The 24043-nt window shown below is 37.4% G+C and overlaps 1 protein-coding gene and 1 non-coding gene across 2 annotated transcripts; one reads left to right on the forward strand and one right to left on the reverse strand.

The window, feature by feature from the left end:
• The first annotated feature begins 5386 nt into the window (after positions 1-5386).
• On the forward strand, positions 5387-23571 carry LOC118805274 (class I histocompatibility antigen, F10 alpha chain-like). Its single transcript, XM_036565965.1, has 7 exons — positions 5387-5508; positions 14707-14839; positions 16244-16498; positions 16614-16901; positions 20766-21038; positions 21992-22096; positions 22666-23571. The coding sequence occupies exons 2-7, from the start codon at positions 14773-14775 to the stop codon at positions 22677-22679; spliced, it is 1002 nt and encodes a 333-aa protein (XP_036421858.1). The 5' UTR covers positions 5387-5508; positions 14707-14772; the 3' UTR covers positions 22680-23571.
• Positions 12123-12256, reverse strand: LOC118806261. The gene has a single exon (XR_005007097.1). It is a non-coding gene; the product is annotated as a small nucleolar RNA SNORA9 (small nucleolar RNA).
• Positions 23572-24043: the final 472 nt, after the last annotated feature.

Consider the following 24043-nt stretch of genomic DNA (forward strand, 5'->3'; position numbering starts at 1 on the left):
CATGTAAGGTAGTTCCAATATATTCTATAAAAAGTAGTGTTTGTTTGCTATGTTGAATATTTTTAAATGTATAATAAAACAAAAATACTGTAGTTTATTGATGTAATTTTATTTGGGTGCTTTAACTGTGTTTTTCTTATGTAGACATACACTGTCAGCAGCTTGATCAAGCCAAAGTAACAAGACTTTGGCCAGCACTTACTTACCTGTTTGCTGAGTAGAGTGGTGAAGAATCCAAACACCATCCCAAACCAGGGAGCTAGCCGTATGTCTGGAGAATTGAAGTTTATTCACACTAGGGTGGGAATGACCGCGCTCAGGGCTACACCCTTCCCTCAGGCTTACTCTTAGCCCAAGTGCTAAAGCAATTATACTCAATTACAAGCTACTGAATACGAGGAGCTGACACGCTTAATATAACCATAATATTTAAAATCTATATCACACAGGAGATTCAATAGAATGTCTAAAGAAACTGAAAGTCGATTGGCTGAGTCATGTTCAGAGCCATTGTAAAATACTGGATGTATGCATGTATTTGAACACATACATCATCTGAATTCTCTCTTATTGCAGCATATTAAAAAAAAATTGATAATTGTGGAAAAATCTTTGGACGATCTCCTGTTGACAAATACAGCCTACTGTTAACAAACAACATTGCTTGGCCAAAGAATTTGTCATATTTAATTATTTATTGATTTATTATTTAACCAAGATTGGATTAGTGATACTGGTGTTTGTAATTCTAATTTTCTCCACTGTATATTCCTTATATTATTTTATATTCAAGAGTTTTATTATGCACAATAAGACAGGTTGTTACACTATACAATGAAGTTCTTACTTTGCTAATCCATGCACAAAAAAAAGAGGTAGACATAAACAAGTAGACTCAGTCAAAACAAATACTTGTGTGGTATTCTGCAAAGAGCATGAGAGTAAAGTTACACGTGCAGTATTGTGCAAAGAGAGCAGCATTCATAAAGTAACACGAGGCAGCAGTCATAAAGTGCACTGTGCAAATAACAATGGAATGACGGCAGCAATAAATGTTTGTATGTGTGTAGAGTTCAGTAGGGTTCGATAAATTATGGGTATGTTAGCCAAAGTCTAACTAGTCAGAGTAATGGGAAGGGGCGGTATGTGAAAGAGTCATTGGAAGGTGAACCTACGGCCCAGTCTGAGGTCCCGAGTGCTCTGGATCAGGTTTTCATTAAGAATATCTCTCTACTTTTGCAACCCTGACTCGTTTTACCGCCCCAGCTGCTCAAAAAAATCCTCAGCATGATGCTGCCACCACCTGTCTTCACTGTAGGGATGGTATTGGGCAGGTGATGACGCCTAGAATTGAGGCCAAAAAGTTTAATCTTGGTTTTGTCAGACCAGAGAATCTTGTTTCTCACAGTCTGAGAGTCGTTTAGGTGCTTTTTTGCTGGCTTTCATGTGTCTTTTACTGAGGAGAGGCTTCTGTCTGGCCTGTCTGCCATAAAGCCCAGATTGGTGGAGTTGATCTTCTGGAAGTTTCTCCCATCACAGGTTCTTTGGAGCTCAGAGTGACCAATGGGTTCTTGGTCACCTCTCTTACCAAGGCCTTTCTCCTCTGTTTACTAAGTTTGGTGGGGCGGCCAGCTCTAGAAAGAGCCCTGGTTGTTCCAAACTTCTTCCATTTAAGAATTAAGGAAACCGCTGTGCTCTTGGGAACTTTCAGTGCAGCAGAAAATGTTTTGTAGCCTTTTCCAGATCTGTGCCTTCACACAATCCTGTCTCTGAGCTCTACAGGCAGTTCTTTCCTCCTCATGGCCTGGTTTTTGCTCTGATATGCATTGTCAGCTGTGAGACCTTATGTAGGCAGGTGTGTTTATTTCCAAACCATGTCCAATCAACTGAATTTACCACAGGTGGACTCCAATCAAGGTGTAGAAACATCTCAAAGATGAAAGAGAAATGGGTGGCCCCCAGAGCTAAATTTCAAGTGTTTTAGCAAAGGGTCTGAATACCTATGTTCATGTGAAATTTTAGTTTTTCCTTTTTAATAAATTTGGTAACATTTCTAAAGGTTGTCACTTTCTTATCATGGGTTATTGAGTGCAGATGGACAGGGGAAAACTTTATTTATTTTAGCACAAGGCCTCAGCATAACAAAATGTGAAAAAGAAAAAGCATCTGAAGACTTTCCAAATATATTTTAAGTGTCCTGTAGTGAGGGGAAGGCTGCTCCTGAGATGGACTGTGCAGTTTTGATCACACGCTGGAGAGCCTTCCTGTCCTGAGCAGTGCAGTTTCCATGCCAGACTGTGACGGAGCTGGTAAGGACACTCTTGATCACACACCTGCAGAATTGCTGAGAATTCTGGTTGGCATGCCAAATTTCCTCAACCTTCTGAGAAAGTACATTCTCTGCTGGGACTTGGTGTGTGTTGTAAGACCAGGTGAGATCCTCACTGATGTGAATGCCAAGGAATTTTAAGGACTTCACCCTCTCTACCTCTTTCACACCTATGTAGTGGTGTATATAGTGGTGTGTGCACCCCCCTCCTCCTCCTTGGGTCAACAAACATTTCCTTGGTCTTATCTGCATTTATGGTAAGATTGTTGTCATGACACCAGGCCACCAGATCTGCCACTTCCCTTCTGTATGCTGTCTTGTCCCCACCAGTGATCAGTCCAATGACTGTGGTATCATCAGCAGTTATAATGTACAAATACAGTTTCATTACAGACAGAAAGCAAACTTTTCTAAGTCACTTACCCTTCTGGGTCAAGGGGAGTGCTGGAGCCTATCCCAGCGGTAATTGGGAGGAAGGCAGGAAACACCCTGGACAGGTCAGACAGAAAGCAATGATTAGTAATTCTGTTTGTATTACATTGAAAACAATAATGAACTTTTTGTAAATATACACTCATTCTAAATTTGGCACCTGGCACACATTCCAAAAAAGTTGGGATGGGACCATGTTTACCACTGTGTTACATCATGTTTCCTTTTATTAACTGCTTGGGGGACTGAAGACACAAATTGATCCAGCCTTGAAAGCAGAAGTTTTTTGTCATTCTTCTGTTATACAAGTCTTCAGCTGTGTAACAGTGTATGGCCTTCGTTGTTGCACTTTGACCTTAATAAGACACACCTTTTCAGTCGTAAACAGTTCTGGACTGTAAGCAGGCCTGTCTAGCACCCGCACTCTCTGATAATGCAGCTATGCTGTTGTAAACGTGCAGAATGTTTCTTGCTGTTGTCATGTTGAAATAAGAATGGATGCCTTATTTCTAGAAGCCATGTGTTGCTCCAAAATATGTATTTGTCTTTCAGTGTTAATGGTGCTTTCACAGATGTGCAGGTTACCCATTAATACCCCCCAAACCATAATGGATGCTAGATTTTGAACTTGCTGGAAACAATCTGGATGGTCCTTTTCTTTATTGGCCCAGAGAACACATACATTGTTCCCATAAACAATCGGAAAGTTTGAAATATTGAAAGTGAGACATTTTATCATTTCATGAAAAATATATCATTAGATACATTTTTTCAGAAAAATATATCATTTAGAACACATCTCAAAAAAGTTGGGACAGGGCCGTGTCTACCATTGTGTAGCATCCCCTCTTCTTTTGACAACAGTCTGTAAACGTCTGGGAAGTGAGGAGACCAACTACTGGAGTTTTGGGAGAGGAATGTTGTCCCATTCTTGTCTGATGTAGGATTCTAGCTGCTCAACAGTCCTGGTCTTCTTTGCTGGATTTTTCATTTCATGATGCGCCAAATGTTTTCTATTGGTGAAAGGTCTGGACTGCAGGCCGGCCAGCACCCAGACTCTTCTTCTGCAAAGCCATGCTGTTGTGATGGAAGCAGTGTGTGGTTTAGCATTGACTTGCTGAAATATTCAAGGCCTTCCCTGAAAGAGATGCTGCCTGGATGGGAACATATGTTGTTCTAAAACCTCTATATACTGTTCAGCATTGATAGAGCCTTTCCAGATGTGTGAGCTGCCATAGACACTAATGCAACCCCAGACCATCAGAGATGCAGGCTTTTGAACTGTGCGCTGATAACAAGCTGGATGATCCCTCTCCTCTTGAGTCCGCAGGACACGGCGTCTGTGGTTTCCAAAAAGAATTTCAAATTTTGATTCATCTGACCACAGAACAGTTTTCCATTTTGCCTCAGTCCATTTTAAACAAGCTTTGGCCCAGAGAAGACGGCGGCGTTCCTGGATTGTGTTGAATTCGACAGCATATCCAGACATTGTTGAGATGTGCCTTCCACTGTGTATAGTACATTCTTAACTTGCATTTGTGGATGCAGTAGTAGTATTAGTATTCCCAAAGTATTCCCAAGCCTGTGTGGTGCTATCCATCATAGAAGCATGCTGGTTTTAAATAACAGAGCTGTGTGAGAAGTTGAAGGTCAAGTCAAGTCAAGTCAAATTTATTTATATAGCGCTTTTTACAACAGGTGTTGTCACAAAGTAGCTTTACAGAAAAATCCAGGTCCGAGCCCCCATGAGCGTCGCCAATGGCAACAGTGGCAAGGAAAAACTCCCTAAGAGCAAGAGGAAAAAAACCTTGAGAGGAGCCAAGACTCAAAAGGGGAACCCATCCTTCTATGGTCAACACTGGATAGCAAACAGTAACAAAAGAAAGTCACGGGCATTCAGTTGTGGTTTCCCTGAATCTTTTGATAATATGCACTGTAGATGATGAAATACCCAAAATCTGTGCAATCCCTGGCTGAGAAACAGTCTCATTTAACAGCTGGAATATCTGCTGATGTATTTTTTTGGCAGAATGATGAGCCTCAACCCTTATCTTCACTCATAAAGGACTCAGCCTTTCCTGGATGCTCCTTTTATACCCAAGTGCGATTACATCACCTGTTTAAGGTGTTTTTTGAACAAAGTTCTTAGTCTTAATTTGCTTCTGTCCCAACTTTTTTGGAACGTGTTGCAGTCATCAACTTCAGGATGAGTGTATATTGACAAAAAACAATTAAGCTTATTAGGTACAACATTACAAATCTGGTCTGTGTGCTGTTTTGATCAAATACAGGTCAAAGTAGATTTATACATTATTGTTTTCTGTTTTTATTTGACGTTCACATACCGTCCCAACTTTTTTTGGAATTGGGTTTGTACAGTCTTATGCTAAAGTTTGAACATCCCCAGTCAAATGACACGTTTTGTTGATTTTCTAAATGTAAATAAGTTAATGCACCCTCTACAGGGAACAAACTCAAATATGACATTTTCCTGTAAATTTCAGTGCACATTTCTATTCATTTGCTGAGTTTAACATATGTTTAACATAACTGATGACTGATGTGACTTAAAGCCTTCACATGTTCAAAATTCATTTCCTCTTCATTTTTAATCTGATATGTGAATCTGCGTCAGTCGTTCTGCTTTCATGCACGGAATCAAGCTGGAACAGTGAAGTAAGCATGGGGAAAATGAAAGATTTATGGTTTATTTTTCATTTTGCATCTTCTTCAGCGGTCTGGTGGTGGTGAGTTTTGATTTTGTTAATTTTGTAAATCCTAAAGTAATTCCTTTCCTGTTGATGCTTCTCTTAGGAGACTAAACACGAATAGTTTGTGTGTTATTATTCCATATAATAGAAAAAAGTCTGCTCCATAAAACAATAAAACAATTGTGAAATTTTCCTTTCTTTTCAATGTTGCATCAACAAAAGGTGTAAATGTCTTCATTCTCTAAAAAAAAAAGTTTTATCACTTCATCTCTTACTGATGTTTATTTACTGATATAAACAACGTGGTAGACCCTGACGAGCATCTATATGTTATTATAGTTTAATAGTGACCTGTAAAAATAAGCTAATTTAACACAATGGCTTTTGAAAACCTATTTTGTTTTTTGAGTAAATCAACTATTTTTCTTTTTTTTTTTGGGAACATGCATAAGCAGAAGCTCATTTGTTGAGCTGGTTTGTTCAGAGTATAAAAATACACACACACAGACGTGCATTCCTTTGTGAAAGTTACCATCCATAGTGAAAATTTAAAAGATAAAAACAAAGAAAAGATGAAGCCAATGAAAAATTATAGATAAGAGTAAACGTGTAAATATGTTGGTTTTTCATGACATCACAAAAACAATTAATTCAAAATGGGCTGTTTTTGCAGCTTTTTTTCCATACTGAGACTGTTTTGACTGGGGAGTGAACGGTACATTTTGAAACTTTAACAATGTTCACATACTACATTAAACTCTTTCGTTAAAAAACAACAGGAAATTTGGTTTTACACAATAGAGGCCATTAAATAAACTCTTGTACTTGTGACTTATATTCCTAAGAGCATCAAAATGTAAACTCTTGTCTGTTTGCCCTGTAATTAGGATTACTAGATTTCAGCCATAGCAATCCTATGTTACAAGACTTGCTCTGATACATCATGACACCCTCTAGGAAAAGAAAAAATGCAGAGCTGCAGTATCTTCATCTGTAGTTTCAGCACATGGACTTCAGCACTTGATTTAATGCCACGGTTAAGTGCCGTGTCCATGTATCATGTATCATTTAATTCCCAGAATGTTCTTTGAAATTGGTTGTTCACTCTTGTAGCCTTGGTGTACCGTCAGTAAGTTTTTCCAGGTGAAAAGTTTGTATTTGTACCTTTTCATAACCGAATGTTTTAAAACAGAACAGTAAAATAAAAGCCTGGAGACGAGACGGGGTGTGTGGAGTCAGTACAGCTTAGAACATATCATTTCAGTGGATTATGGTACAGTTATGTTCCCTGTTTAAAGGTACTGAGTTGTATCCTTGAGGGTCCCACCCCAGTGACAAGAGGAGTACTGCCCCAGTGACAGTTTAGTACCTTTATTTCTAAGAATGTTGAAGGCCCTGAGGGTTTCCCCTTTTTCATGGCTGCAGATTAGATTTAAACATCATCAATGTATACAGCAACAGCCCATGCAAACATATCACATCAATCACCAATGCCTGCAATTCGCTTGCTAGTAGGGGCACTTACCAATGCATATAGCAGCATCAAATATTAACAATGTTACACTCGTTCCCCTCTTGAATGCCTCACATTCTTTGATAGGCTGTCATCCTGGCAGGCGAGTTCAGTTCAAAGTACTTTTTACTTGTCGGGGGTGGGGGGGTACTTACATGAAGTACTTTGAACTGTATATTCACCTAAAATAACGAGAGATGTTTCTGAGTCTACTTTGTGCTTGAACATGGACAGCTATAACAGCTGAACTAAAACAGGGAAAAGCTATATGAAAAAACTTAACTACCTAAGTAGGTTTTTGTAGTGTATGCACTCAGATGACATATAACCGTCTTCTTTCATTATTTTGCAGATGTTCATTCCTGCAGTTTCCATTTCATTGCATCTCAAGGCCTTGACCTGCCCAGTTACATAGAGATAGATAGAGTAGATGATGTGACTGTGTTCTATTACCACTGCCATATGAACGTAGAGGTGCCCTGTCCCGAATGGCTCAACACTGCAGCAGATCAGGCACAATAGAAAGAAATCAATTACATAGCAAACTACAACAAGCAACAGATGGCTACAGCTCTCCAGTCTGCCATCCTGCAGTTCAACCTGACAATCAAAATTATTCATTTGAACTAATTAATCATTTAAACTAATCAAATTAATCAATCACCCATTGCAGAACTGACTCTGTGTGTTTTTCCTTTCTTTCCTTTGCCGAGTTGAACAGCTGCCCATCCTGTGTGTCCTGATGCTTCTGCCTCTTCTGCCTTGATCGGGTGCCACTGCTCGCCATGCAAACCTCACCCTCACAACCTGACCCACTGATGTTGCCGCTGCTGCTGCATGAACTAAACTAATCAAATTAATCATTTGCTCCACCTCTTTCCCTGTTTTTGTACTACAATACTAACAATACTAACAATGTTTACTATACGGTGTTGACCAGAGGAGGATGGGTTCCCCTTCTGAGTCTTGGTTCCTCTCAAGGTTTCTTCCTGTTTCTCTGAGGGAGTTTTTCCTTGCCACTGTCGCCACTAGCTTGCTCATGGGGGCTTGGTCCCAGATTTCTTTCTGTAATGCTGATTTCCTTGTAAAGCTGCTTTGTGACAACACCTGTTGTAAAAAGCGCTATATAAATAAACTTTACTTACTTATTTACTAGGTTTTTTTTTTTTTTTGTGATGCACAAAAAAGGTAGCATGTTATTTCACAGAATGGTAAACACATATTATGTAGTTATGCAGTAATCTAATTTAGTATCTAGTATGTAGAAGGGTCATTCTACAGAAACATCCACTTTTCTATCTCTCCATAGGTGTCACTGGTGTTACTGATTGTCATTGGTGTTTCACATAAGAAAGGAAACACCAGAGACATTTTAATGAAGAATGCATTTTACAAAACGGCTCCTACAGAGCATCAAACCACATGTTGTCAATCATGGAACATCCACTAAAATATGTAATTTGATCCAATTGTCTTCTATTTTTTAACAATTACCTCGGTCACACCAGTGACGTCAACTAAAAGCTTCATATGAAATCATGAGCTAAATGAGAAAATCTCCGATAACTGAAAGACACAGTGGACTCACCATGTGCTTTTCTTCATAGATCCTCAGAAAACAGGTAAAAGGAAGTCTAATGATGTCATCAGTGTGATTTTTATTTCAAAATAAGAGATTTTTTGTTACGTGGTAACACCAGTGACACGACTCCTGGGAAAACAACTTTCATTATATATTTTATAATATTTATTTGGCATTTGCTTTCTTTATGTCATTTAATTCATATATTCCATAGCCATGTATAGATTATTGAAGTTAAAACTGCAGAAAAACATTTTTTTTTACCTCAAAATGTGGCCTCACCCTTCACACATGACTGTGGGGACGAGCTCTTCTGTGGTGCTTGGAATTCTATATAATTGATTTAAAAAAACCTATATTGCTGAATTGAGGCTCAAGAAAGTGTAATTATTTAAATAACTAATTGTTTTATTTTAAAATATAAATAAATTGTAACCCTAACATGTTTTTAAGTGTACTATATCTGTAAACAGTAGAGACTCAAAAATGGACGTTTCTGTAGAATGACCCAGAACTTACAAGAAATTTTTAGTGCGTATTTTGCCTATACATGGTAACTTGAGTGTAAACTACCAGCTATGTACAGCAGTACTTAGTACTTCAATACAATAATTACTCAGATTTGAATAGATAAATGTGCAGTATTTAGAAGTAGTAATTGGTGCATACTTTGCAAGTCCAGTATGAAAGTACAGAGTAAATAATATGAGAACAAATAGGTATATTTCACTAAGAAGTTACATAATAGTGGTAACTATTGGTAAGATCTGATTTTTGCTTTCTTATTCATTTATATATATAAATGAATAAGAAAGCAAAAATCAGATCTTACCAATATATATATGACTGACTAGAAGTCTGTCGTTGTTGCTGTTAAAAGTGACATAGCATGGATTAGAGCTTTAATTGAGCCTGAAATTTAGGTCCAAATCTGAGTACAGTCTGAGAACTTTCTGCCCAAGCTCAAGCTTAAGTATGAAACTGATCTGAGTACAACAGTATTCTATTCGAAAATAACCTGAACCAGCACAAATTACTGTATAGCGACAATAACAGCTGCCAATAGATAAATACAATTAAAAAATAAAATATTACAATATGACATTTAAGTGGTGCTTTAATGAATTTGTTTATCAAGCAATGCTTTCTAACAATATCTCAAAGTTTTAAGACTAGATAAACTCTCCACACTGACACGTTACATATAACATAAAAAATATTTTTGGCCAAACGAATTGAATATGGACGTACTTTCTTGCTGCACTGAACTGTACTCTCCTGAGTCAATTTGATGGTTTATTTCTTGCACATCTCTGTACTAAATTCTGCCTACAGCATGAGCATGTGCCTGCAGCATGCCAGATTAAAAACTGTTTTAAGGTAGAGAAAGTAAGGAGTAAGAACAAATTATGTAGTATACTGCAGATAATTTCACTTAATAAAATTACTTAAAAACAAGTAAAATGGTCTGGAAATAAATTAAATAATCTTATAATATTCCTACAGCCATCTAAAAAGTGAAAAATATTAGACATGATTTCACTTGCCAAGGAACTGCTTTTTGCAGTGTAGCATTAGTTTCTCTATTCTGCAAGTAAACTCTTTCACACATGAACTGAGCAGTGAGTAGCTTGATCCAATGATTTACGAGCAAAGTACATCATGGAGGTCTTCCTTGGACTTTGCAGCGCCTTTTTGAATTAAAGGAGACCATGTAAAGGAACCTGCATTTTCCTCCCCAGTTCACAGTTCACATGTGAAGTCTCCACTGTTTTGGTGTATTTTCCTTTCAAAAAAAGCCGTGCAATTCAACAGACTGCTTTTCTATGTCACAACAAAGTAGAGGCTCTCCCTCCACTAGAATAACCACACCCACCAACCCCACCTTCACTAGCACCTCTGGCTTTTCCAACGTGATTTTAAAGTGAAGACCATGTCAGATGTAAACAAAAACAAATGTGCTGTTGTTGCATGGGCAAGTAAACACCTGGTTAGTTTCTAAATCTCAGTTTAACTGGTAACATAAATTGCCCTCCTGATGAATGCAAGTCTTTTGCGATTGAAGACGTCAGGTCTTGGCTAAACACCTGAAAAATGATACAACTGATAGGCTACATGTTTCAACATGGTTTTGTTTTCTCACCTTAATCAGACTGGTGATACAAAACTTGCAGGAACAGATAGCTAAATTGACTCCAGTTAGAACATATGAGGCCACAGCACACCAGAAGCATCACACAGCATCCAAAACTGCATAACCTGCAGTTCATTGTCTCAATGCCTCATTCAGCATTTTGCCATTATTTCATTAAATCCCTCAACACATCTCTCAACAGAATGAGTGAAGTTTATGAAAAAACAAGCTGGAGGTCTTCAAAATATTAATAGAAAAAGAGTCTCTCAAACTGTAACTTACTTATTAAAAAAAATTAAATGCTGGTTAAAAATGTGTGGAAATGTTCACTGGCTACTTACAGGTGGCCTCAGATTTTGTAACGTCTCTCCTCTGGAAATATTGGGTTTGAGTGCATCAAGCTATCATCTGTGATTCTGTGTATTAATGAACAAGTTTGAAAACACAGTTTTTTACTCTGCAAAAAGTGAAATCATAACAATCTATAAAATCTTTAAAAAGAACAACAGATGTTGCCTTTTTATTTAAAGATTAACAGACTAGACTAGATTTATATGTATGAGATTAATCAGCAAGCTCTACACTATGAAAGGAGAAAGCCTTACGTAAAGGAATTCTTTGATCTGGTGTTCAGTATTGACTGCTAAAACTATTTTTTTTTTTCTTAGTAGAGACTCCAACAATGTTCATTTCAAATTCCTGCGAGGAAAGTCAAACATACAAATCTATTTGGGTGCTCTAGACAAGTGGATTTTTGCAGATGATGCATGCAGTTCTAGTAGAAACATTATGTACACTCAGTTCAGTGGATGTGTACCTCTAAAATATCCTGTTTAAAAAGTTGAATTAGAAATGATTGATGACTTACTTTTTAATTTAAGTATCTTTATGAGCATGTAGTTTTATAATTCTACTTGAGTAAAAAATCGAAGTCAAACTTTAACTTTAGTTGAGTATTTTATTTTTTACAAGATTAAGAGTACTTTTACTTAAGTAATGGACTTGTGTACTTCTGCCACCTCTGCTCACAACACTCTGCATGTACCCCTCCACCAGGAATGGATTAAAAAAATAATAATAATCATCGTAAAATAGTGTCTTAGACATCAGGCAGCGTGTTTATAACCATTTCATGTAATAGGTGTCTGTGAGGGAGCTTTTAGAGATGGACGTCTGTGACCACCACTGTGAACAATTCTGACTCTGTAAGTTTCTCTAGAGCAGAGCATTTCACACCAAACCACATTTTTTAAAAATCAGTGGAGTTCTCCTTTAACATACAACAGAAAGTCAGCATTTACCTAGAACCTTAAATAAATCAAAGATGATCCCCAGGTGGTCAGAATCTGAAAAAGACAAAAAGTTGAAATAAATAGTGAAACACCACATTTCCTCCTGCTCAGATAATCTAGACATGAACAGCATGTCTGAGGTTTCTATAGCCTCCCTATAAAGAACATAGCAAAGGCCTCAAACCACCTCAACGTCTCTCTAGCAGACATACAGGAAAGAACAGAGTCACAGATCAGACCCAGACTCGCTGATCAGTCTGCTTTTATTTTGTATTGGATACAAACTTTAGTCTGAAATGACACTGGACGCCACTCAACAGTTCAAATGGTTCAATAAACAAAACGAGACACACCTTAAGATCTCAAGGTGTTTCAGATTCTTCCCATTTGACAGGAAACAATGGCTTTCAGTACCAATCTGGAAACCACAGTTGAACAGAAATGAGAAAAGCTTAAAAGATGACAATTTATATTTTGTAAATTATTATTATTATTATTATACTTGTGGACAGCAACGATTTGAGAACAGCTGCCCATTGCTAACACTTCATGATGAATAGAGCAACAGAAATCATTTAAAATAAAATCTCATTACTTTAAACTTATGTTAACCGTACACTAGAACGGATGATGCATGCAGTTCTAGTATAAACATTATGTACACTCAGTTCAGTGGATGTGTACCTCTAAAATATCCTGTTTAAAAAGTTGAATTAGAAATGATTTTTAAAGAAATACTCTTACTTTTTAATTTAAGTATCTTATATAATTCTACTTGAGTAAAAAATCTAAGTCATACTTCAACTTAGTTTAGTTTAGTTTAGTTTATAAGTGCTGATTGGGTGTTATAAACTAAACTATAAAAAACAAAGAAACGAAATAAGAAACCAGTGCAACAGGAAGCAAAAATAAATAAATAAATAAATAAAATAAAGGGAGAAAAAAACATTGATGCTTCAATAATGCTATTCTTAAAGTCTCTGCACATTTACAGGCGCAGTGAACCTGAAATATTACAGCCAGTTTACATTGTTAAGTTAATATGATTATTGTTTTAAAGTGGAGAAGATTTGACTTTTCACAGAGATTTCAGACCCTCACACATGCATATTCTACCTTGCACAATTTTAAACACGGTTGATTTTGTCGTAGCGTCAAGACGAGAAAAAGACCTTACACTAAAAGATTGAGATGATGCGAGTGCGACGCAAATCTCTATTAAGGCATTTGGGTTTTCAAGGTTATACTTTTCAGGGTACAATTTCTACATATGAATGAGAGCCCCTGGCGGGGTAGTGGGCTTGAGGTTAGGGAACCAGCCTTGTGACCAGAAGGTCGCTGGTTTGATCCCCTGAGCCAACAGTATGTGACTGAAGTACACCTAACCCCCAGCTGCTCCCAGGCTCTGTGGATAGGGCTGCCCACCGCTCTAGGCAAGTGTGCTCACTACCCCCTAGTGTGTGTGTTCACTAGTGTGTATGTGGTGTTTCACTGCACAGATGGGTCAAATGTGGAGATGAAATTTCCCTGTTGTGGGACTAATAAGGGTCACTTAATCTTAAAACGCCCCGCATGTGCTCCTCCACTATTAATAATAGAGATGGAGCGATCCGTGTTTTTGGGGTTGATACCGATCATCATTCGCCTTTAAGGACGAAATCCAATCAGTAAACACAGTTTGTTGTGGTTGTTAATGTTGTTATTACTTTAAGACATGTTTATGTGTGGCTGTGTTTTATTGTGTTCTGCTGTGGGATAATTAGAGTGGTTTTAAATGCACCATAGACGGATGTTTTATGACCAGAGGTGACCTCCCTGGCCTTGCTGTTATTGAGTGGCCTTTTCTGCCTTGTTCAATAAAAGAGTTTTTTCCTTGAGCAGAAAAATGGCATTCCCTGGTTTTTCTTCTGAGCCGACGCTACAATATGTAATGTTGTTGATGGTAAAATAGTGATAAACCTGTAAAAATATTCTTCTGGGACTATTTTGCCTTATAACACCCTGCACATAGCTCTGCACCATGTTTGATTTATTTATGTTTTATCATTATCTTTTTAAATGACTTTTGGTCCAAATCTATCAGAAGACAGTGTCTCAGACATCAGTCAGCGTATTCATAACAATTCGATGTAATAAGTTTCTGTGAGGGTGGCATTAACCTGTTCAGATGTCTGGTTCCTATTGCCACTGCTGTGAACAATCAAACCACTCTGAATAACTTTGTTTGTCTTCACATTTTAATTATGCAGAAATCGGTGGAATTTTTACTTCAAGTAATGTTTTTCTTTAACAGGGTGTAAAAGTAAATACATTTTAGTAAATGATTTTGCTCATAATTGCATTGAGGTGGGGAAAGAAGACAAAATCTATACTCATAATAAAGTGTTAATGACGTAAGTAGAAGTAAAGGTAACTGTGTTTAAAAAGTGCTGTTAATACTTTTTTCCCTACCAGTTTTGTTTTTACACATATCTTTGTTCATTCTTATAAATACACACTTTTTTCATATTTATAAATACAAATTCAAAAGACAATATGTGTGTAAATGTGAACTGGAATAAACGCACTGGAAGTATGTTAAATAATAAAAACAGAAGTATCTGAATACTTGTTTTCCCCTAACTGTATGACTGTGTTTCAGATGAGTTGCCAAGATATCTTTTTTTTTCTTGCAGTGCTCAGCTCATGCCAAAATCTTCACTTTCATTTTCAGTTTGACGAGTGAATGCACATTTGTTGTTCTCTTGCATTATCGACACTGTGAAGAATTGGTCTAAACATGAGGAAAAGGAATGTGTTTTACAGTTTATTCTTCTTCTTACATCTTCTCCAACAAGCTAGCAGTGGTGAGTATTTTGTGGCTTAGTTTAAGGAAAGTTTAAAGTTTGCTTCTGCGTTTTGGTAGGATCTGATACTTGGCACTCTCATGTAGCCCAGCAGCAGTAGGAGAGGAAGAAGGACTCCACAAGTGTTGCTGCTGCCACTAGTCACTTTTCTTCACATTAACTTTTCAAGCTGCTTAAACATGTTACAGGGCTAGCCTAATTGTCCCTTTTAAGACCCAAGAAAAGTAATTCTGTGTTTTCTTTCTAATTACAAGTATATCCTTTGAATAATGTTCCAGTAACCAATAAATTACCTATATATTTCACCATATTTCTCTACTCTCAATGTAAACTGGGCGGTGCTTATGTAATGCTTCCGTAAAAACATTCCCCTGACCAATCACAAGGCTGACATCTCTTGCCCTGCCCACAAGACAGTTTCAGAGTCAGAGAAGCTCTGCGAGCTGAAGCTAACCCAGCACAAGCTAGACCACCTCTCTGTAGCTGCCTGTTGCCCATTCACTCATTTGTCCAACAACAGCACTGTTAGCTCATTCAATCTTTTACACGTTGCTTTGTCCGTCTGTATATTTGTTTATCTGTCTGTTTGTTTGTTCATCCATCCATCCGCACATCTGTTCATCCATTCCTTCATGCGTTGCATCACCTGCACAATTGTTTGTTTGTTTGTTCGTCTGTCTGTCTGTCTGTTCAGTCAGTTGCACATGTTTATCTGTGACTTCATCCAGTTACCATCAAATAAAAGCTGATAATAATTTTAGTTCTGTATGAGGGGCGGAGCAGGCTAGGAGTGATGGACAGAGAGCTGTCAATCAAGCTGCTCATAAGCCATGCCCATGGATTTTAAGTCATGTTTTATCGTATTTATATCTTACATTTTCCATTGAAGCTTTGCAAGATGTTTAATGTAACAATGTAAGTTTAGTATCATACAAACGTTTTTTATATTTTAACATTTTTAATATTACTCTGTGTCCCCTGGGACTTTAACCTAGTTATCAATCGGTAAGCGCTACAGAACTAGCCTCAAATCTGAAAAGCAAAAGCAAAATCTAACAATTATCAAACATACTTCACAGTCAGCAAAATATACAGTTTTACAAAGCATGTACATCTAAGTATGTATTACAGTAATAATTGAAATTAGATATGGGGGAAAAATCTGACATGCCTGTAACGGGTTGCACTTTTTGCTGGCCACTAGGGCTGCCTAATATGGACGTACTATGCGATGTTCAATAAAGCTGTCGGATATCATGTTGGTTTCTGTTGATCAGTGACAACAAAATAAATAAATAAACACACTGTAATGTTCCGTGTTCTATCATAAATATATGACAACTTCCAAAGCCAGGTGAATGCTTTTTGTAGGTACTGCCACTCTCTTTTATCATTATTTTGCAGATGTCCATTCCATCAGTGGCTATTTCCTTGGTTCTCAAGGCCTCAATCTGCCCGATTACATGGAGAGAATTACTGTGGATGATGTTGGCATGTATTATTACGATAGCACTATGAATGCAGAGGTGCCCTGTCCTGAATGGCTTAATACTACAGAAGGTCAGGAACACTGGAAGGATATTAATCTCATATCACTTGACAACAGACATAGATTCGCTTCATCTCTCCAGTCTGCCATACTGCAGTTTAACCTGACAGGTAATGTACTTTTTCTGCTGGTTATAACAATAAATAAATAAACAAATGTTATATTTGAAAAAGGTTTACCACTAAATTACAGGTTTGGTGCCCAACATTACTTTTTCTCTTACAGGTTCTTCTTCAAATGTTAACGTATACCAAGGCGTTGGCCGTTGTTCCCTCTATCCAGATGGGACTCTCAAGGCAGTGTTAACACATGCATTCAATGGGGAAGACTTTTTAAGTTTTGATATTGACACAAAAACGTTCATAGCTTCTGTTCCTCAAGCGGTCATTTACAAAAGGCAGAGGGAGGAAAATCCAGTCTTTCTTGAACATTTGACATTTTTCTACAAGAAGACCTGTTTTGAACGCCTGAAGATTCTTCTACAACATGCTCCTGCAGTCAATATGAAGAAAGGTAAGATATGTGAAAGGTATGAACACAAGACACACATGCATGCATTCTGAAATGGTGCAGAAAACCCGGAGCGTCTTTTTTATTTGTGATTTTGTACATAAAAGGTTGGTGTTTCTGATGAGACGTTTGTTTAGGACATCAAAATAAAGATAGCATTGCGCTTCCAAATAGGTTCCAAAAGCACTACATATAACAATACTCACTCAGTGCTCCACACGTATAAAAAAAAGCTGGCTAGTGCAGAAGGAATGATGGTACGATGCTTGCCTTTCGGATGTGGAATGACAAAATCAAACAAAAAGCTAACTAAAAAAAAAAAACAACATAAAAAGAAGAAAATGTAGCCCATCCAGGAAAAACACATTAAAGCAGCATTATGTGAGAATTGTTATTTTTTTTGTTCTTGGGGTCCCTCTACAGTTGTGGAGTATATTTCACTGTCATATACAAATCACGCTATGAGCCCCCCCTCATAGACAGCTGTACACATGCATTTGTTGATGAGCTGGAGGATACAGAATCCGACTCCCCTGCACATCACGTAGGCACATGGACACTGCATATTATACTTGTGATTTCTATGTTTCTATGTGTAAACAACTGAAATCACGAGTGTTATGTAAAGTCCATATACCTGCATGACGTGCGTGCATGCAAAGGGGAGTCTGCATCAGAAGAGAAAGAACCATGTCGACTTACGAGGTAACAACAGGATTTTATTACAGGAGGATGCAAATTTTCAAGGCTTATTTAGGACTGACAAAGACTTTTTGTCTGACAGAGACATTTTGGCATGAGATGAATTTATTTTGTTGCATACTAGCCTGAAAAGGGACTGAGGTTAGATGACTTTTGGCAACCAGAAAAACTACAAAACTTGAATGTTTTAATTAACACTGGCAGGAATGTGCACTCTGCTGGCTTTTCGTTGTTTTCCATTAGTCGTGAGACTGTCACATCCTTGTATTTCTTTTAGCCCGTGCCAATGAGTAAAAGCCAGTCTGAGATTTACTCTTGTCCAGTCTCTTGCTCGGTCACTCTCTCTTTTTCTCTTCCTCGTCTCCTCCGACAGCGTCTTCTTCGGTCTCTTCAAAGCCTCTGCCATATTGTCCATGCTGGGAATACCGATCTAGCTTTTTCTTGTAGTTAGCTGGAGAGCCAGAGTAGTTCATGTGTGACGTGGTACCATAAAGCATCATACAGTTGTCAGGAGAGGTCTCACGTTATACCACTATAGCAGGCATTCTGTGCCTGCAGTAATAATGACTCTTCTCACTATTATAAGTCAGTATACCATCAAAATGATTTTGAAGCTGTTATTCTATGTTAAAATTGTTGCATAATGTTGCTTTAACTTAACACAAGTTCAGTCTACAGATGTTCAGGCTGTAAACAAAACAAATGAAATCTAAATTAATTGAACACAAGTCAGTATAAGTTGCAACTTGCCATCTGAGATCATAATAAAAGTTCTGTAATCATCAGGGCTCATCTTGAATCACTTGGATTTCCAACTGCAACATCCATCAGTTATAATTGAAACAGTCCCACAGTCTGACCTGTTCTAGGCAAATCTACACCCAAAGGCGCTCTCTCCACTAAATGTCCTTACATGTACACATATAGCTCCAACAGCAGGACAACAGTTAACCATTTGCTAAACACCTCCCCTAAATGCTGGTTGTACAATCATAGCTTAGCAACTGTTACTAAGTCTGGCTTTGACAAGCTTTTAAAGCTTTACAATACGCCACAATGCTGTGTTTGCAGTATTTGTATATCAGAAACCTGATAACTCTGATAGCTATAAGTGTTTAGTGGGGAAAATATTTTTTTTACCCATTTCCTAATCCGAAGGGCATTAAACAGTGTGGTACCCTGTTGCCAATTAAACCTGTCAAAAATCACACAGAACAGGCACATCTGCTCCAAGGTACATGGTTAAATTAGATAATTAGCAAGCCTGGCTAGCTAATGAAATCTTTCTTTATTATTTTTAAATCATTAGAGTTAGCATCACACGTATTAATTAATGGTGAATGGTGACCTTATCACTGTTTCCTAGCTAAACTTACAATGGAAATATTTAACAGGAACCCATAAGGCATACATGCTAAAGTTATTCAAAATACATAGAATCATACATTCATGTACCATACAGTGAAGGACCAATGTTGCTCTTTTATTTCCATGGTTATCTACATGAACCACTATTTGATGAGGTGTCTCACTGCATGACTGAACTGCAGTGCTACATTTTGCAGCAGCTTGCTGGTAGTTCAACTACATCCATGTTTGCATAGTGATTTAAGTAGTTAAATTACTTTTTTGGCATTTTTGTATAGTTAACTACTGAAGCTACAAACACTTTTGGATCATAAAAGGAGAGGATTTTTACATTTTCATTTTAGCTTTGCTTCTCTACAGTAATTGAACCCCCTTTGACCAGCCCTACCCGCTTTTTCTTTTATCCTGACTGGTAAGTGGGCATGCCCAGGCAATGCATTTGTCAGGCAGCCAAAAGTGCTAACATAGCATAATGTCATGGATAAACTCAATTTGAGTGATATTTTTGCTGGCATGTGACTTATTATATATATATATATATATATATATATATATATATATATATATATATATATACTACATTTCTCCCTATAGCTTTGCTGTAGTTCAACTTCTTCCAGTAGCTTCTTGGTACCTTGCAAAGCTATGATTTCAAAGTAGCTTCCCCAACACTGCTGATCTCACTATCCTTATCATATTAGCTCTTTTGGATGTGGCGTTCAGATATGCACACTGGAGACTTTTCTCAGTATTCTTTGATGAAACTTTCACACCAAAAGGTTCTAAGAAATTCATGCGATAAATCTGTGGTGGCCACTAAAAACTCCATTGTTGACAGTTGGGGCTTGAAAGCTTGTGAGATGTAGGCAGAGCTTAGCAAAGGATCAGTCATCATATATACTGTGGATACACGCTCTAGTAATCATGTGTCCCTCCAAATGCATACCCTACTTATGCACTAAACAGAAAAAATCATCACTAAAATAATCAGATGGCTGAGGAGAGGAGGGTCATTTTATCAGGTCCTCTTTTATTCTATGTTCTGTCACCACTGGATCCACTTTGCATGACTTGCTCAAGAACAGAATTTAAAAGTGCAAACTGTTGCTCCCACACCTCTCTGGGTATATCAAAAATGCCCTGGGCTGTTCTGAAAATGAGTTAAAATGAGTAGAAAAGTCTCCTGAATCTTTTATATTGAGGACAGTAGAAGTTTGACTGTGAAAATGGCCTTAGTAGAGACTCATGAGAGGCACACACCAACAGTAAAATGGGACTGTTTATGTTGTTAGTGTTGTTCTGTTGGTTTACATTGTGGGTACGTGTAATATGTGTTGTGTTCTGTGTTGGGAAGTAGGTTCATTAGAGTGAGTTTGTGTGCTTGCCATTAAGGTAAGGTGTAAGGCTTTAGGTGACCTTCCCACTGTTTGGGCTGTATTTATAAGTAGTTTTTCAGCTGTGGTTCAATAAAAGAGCAGCAGAAATTATTATCTCACTGGACTGTTTTTCACCATGATGCTACAATATTACATACATACATACATCATCTAAACTGCTTATCCTTCTGGGTCGCGGGGGGGTGCTGGAGCCTATCCCAGCTGTCATTGGGCGGAAGGCAGGATACACCCTGGACAGGTCGCCAGTCCATCACAGGGGCTACAATATTAAAATGTTTAATATTATGTTTTATTTTTGTGCATGTAGCCTATACAGAAGGTGCATGCATATGCTCTAACTTTCTATATTATGTCTAGCTATACTGCCTTGCATGTTAGACTTTTGTTTTCTGTTGTTCAGTTCCAGAAGTCCGTCTTTTCAAGAGGACCAAGGCTGGCTCTAAGGTCCTCACGTGTCATGTGACTGGGTTCTACCCCAGAGACGTGCAGGTTGAGTGGGTCGGAGCAGGTCTACAGTCTGTGGAAGAAGAGATGGTTGATGTGCTTCCTAATGGAGATGGTACTTATCAGACCAGAAGGAGTGTGATTAGACCTGAGGAGAACCCAGAGGAACACAAATACAGCTGCGTAGTGCATCACAGCAGTGTAGCAGGAAACGTCACCAAAACCTGGGGTATGAGTTTACATCTATGTTTGTGAATGTATTGATATATTTATGTCGATATATTTCAGATGTTGTTCTTTCAGTCAACAAACCTTTATTTAAAAAAAGTTAGGACAGAATGTGAAAAGCCAATAAAACAGAAAGCAGTGATTAGTAAATAAATTTGAAAATAGAAAATTAGAAAAAAAAAATGTGGAAAAACAACTTACTTCAAATTAAAAATAAAACTTAGCTTAATACAAAACAGAAAACAGTTAGACACCAAGAATGGCAGAGAAAAGGTACAACCTTTTATGAAGGATTAAGGCTTCACAAATATAAGCATTAATCTGAGCTGCCCCAAACATCAGTTTGTGTACACCCCTGGGCAAAGGAGGGGTTCACCTCTCTCCTCCTTTGCCCCTCCCATTTTATCAATCTCTGCATAATTTGGGAACCATTAATTCTTAAAATTGTACCTGTATTGGTTACCAATAGCTCCTGATTTGTGAATTATTTTTTGATAATGTCTGGCTTTGTCTGAAAAAAGACTATGTTTGAAAAAAGACTACATCATATTTTGGGTATTTTCCAGAACTTCAGCTCAAGAACTCCCCCTTATTTCCGATCGAGGGATGGTCTCATAAAAAAAATGTGTGTATATGTATATATATATATATATATATATATATATATATATTTATTTATTAGCTGAGACTATAATGGTCAACTGTATTCACAGTGCCTCACTAAAATAGAGCTACACTTTTAAATATGACAGTCCTTAATGAGTTCATTAGTAAAGGCAATGGTTCTATATAGAACCATGAACACTCAAAGAACCCTTATATACAGTCAAACTGAACTAATCACTGCTTTCTGTTTTTATTAGCATTTCATTAAGATTTTAAAAACAACTGACATTTTCTTTTCTCATCTGAGTATAACATTTTGTTTTAATTCCATTACATTTATCTGTGTAGAAGAACACTCTGGACTGGCTGCTTGGATTTGGATTTCTCTTATCTGTTTTTTCTTGGCCATTGCTGGAACTGGGCTTTTGTTCAGGCGGTTATGTAAAACTAAAGGTGAGAAAACATGTTGAATAAATGCACAGTGAGCTCCTGCATGTGTGCAGACAGTACCAGTCAACATTGTGGATTTTAATCAGTGTCTCTTTGCATGTAATATTCCTCCCATTGCCATTACTGTTTAATAATACATTAACTTTAACAATGTACAGATAGTGGCCCTTATACATCAAAGTTGCATAAAAAAGCGCAAATTTGGCCGCCTTTAATGACATACGCCATTGTATCTGATTCTACGATGTGGGAACAAGTGGAGAATTACTTGAAATCAGCCTAGTGCATGAAATTAAGTGCCAGCCTACCAGAATCTCATTTACACACATGAATCACCCCCTAATTCATACCAATAAAACGACAGCATCCAGCATCTTGTAAGCCAGTGGCAGTGTTCATAGGTGGAGTTTGAGGTTGATTTTGATGGATAAAGGCCATTGTCCCTTGAGACCTCCAAACGTTTTAAGTTTGATTGCTAAGATTTTGTTACAGAGTAATTGATGTGTTTTGAATTAAATTATAACATTGATGAATTGACTCTTTCTGTTTCTTGTTTTTGCGCTGTTCCTCAGATGTTGGGATTTGAAATTACTGCTTGTGTGAAGATGAATCAGTGTGGCTCCACCTTCACTCCTAAAACTCAACAGCTTCTGCACAGACTTTACTTCTTTCAATGTCTGCAAGTATCGCTAAAAATTGGTGCTATGCACCCTTCAGGGGTTAAAGCAAATGGTTCAATGGGCTAATAAGAGATGCTCAACTTAAAGCATATGAAGAGCTTAGGGATGAGTCAATACCAATCAAAGAACACAAATGTTAGCTAATACACCTGAATTTACAACAATTTACAATGGTGCGTAAGCCTCCTTAAATGTCGGTGCACTATACTACTCACATGTAATGACACAATTACATGGCTAATTTCACTGTCATGTAAGACATTACATTTACATTTTATTTACATTCTGTGGTGATTTAAAATGTCTTCTCTTCAACTTACACATAGACTGAAAGTTTACAATCTGCACTTTCAGCAGAATTTCTCTCCCTGTTTCAGTGATCTATAAGTGAGAAATAATATTAAATGACAAAATGTGTTTTGCCTTCTTTTTTTAATTTGCTAAGTTTATACCCTTGCTGTGAAAGAAAACACCTTACTGCCTTAAACAGCATCATCTCATGCTTGTCCTGCAGACTCATTAGGAAAGGAGCAAGGGTCAGGAGCAGGCTCGGAGATGCTTATGCTACAATATAGCACCTGAAAGTGATAAACTGCTGTATATTTCTATATAGCATGGGAATCCTCTTGTGCACTAAAATTTGTAGATAAATGTCATATTTAAGCGTGCTCTCTGTAGACAAATTAACTTATTTTGTACAAAATGCGTCCTTTGACCAGGAGTGTTCAAACTTTTGCATGCGACTGTATAACATTTGCGGTTTTTACGCACATTTCATGTTTTATGATTATATTCCAATGTGTTCAGTTCAATAAATAAACAGTAAATATTTATAAAAATATGTGTAGAAGTGTATTCTCTCTAGAGGATGTGTTAACTTACTTTCACTTAGAAAATCAACAAAACATGTAATTTTGTAACAGAGGCAGGATGCATGTGTGAAGTAGCTTTATTAATGGCAATCTAATAAACACAGGCCTTTATACATACACAATGTAAATCCGTGATATCAAAAACTAGAATAAAGCAATAAGCCGCTTGAGACCATGCGTTACTGCAGTTTTATCACAGGGGAGGGTGGTCTTAGGCATGACGTGAAGTGGAGTAAAACCCCCTTCACCCTGATAAAACCACAGTAACATACGGCCTCAGGAGCCTCGCTGCTTTTATAAAATGGCAGCCAACATAAAATATGATAAAATACACATTTTTTCAGAAAATGATTTGTTATTATTAATAATAATTGACATAAACAAGTATTTCTCCAAGA

The sequence above is a fragment of the Colossoma macropomum genome, unplaced genomic scaffold, assembly GCF_904425465.1.
Source record: "Colossoma macropomum unplaced genomic scaffold, Colossoma_macropomum, whole genome shotgun sequence".
NCBI lineage: Eukaryota > Metazoa > Chordata > Actinopteri > Characiformes > Serrasalmidae > Colossoma > Colossoma macropomum.

Bases quoted from the DNA above. Each gene is read 5' to 3' on its own strand.
- LOC118805274 (XM_036565965.1), top strand. From the start codon at position 14,773: ATGAGGAAAAGGAATGTGTTTTACAGTTTATTCTTCTTCTTACATCTT. The intron at 16,499-16,613 runs GTAATGTACTTT...TTTCTCTTACAG, and splicing joins ACTGCAGTTTAACCTGACAG to GTTCTTCTTCAAATGTTAAC. The intron at 21,039-21,991 runs GTATGAGTTTAC...TTATCTGTGTAG, and splicing joins AAACGTCACCAAAACCTGGG to AAGAACACTCTGGACTGGCT.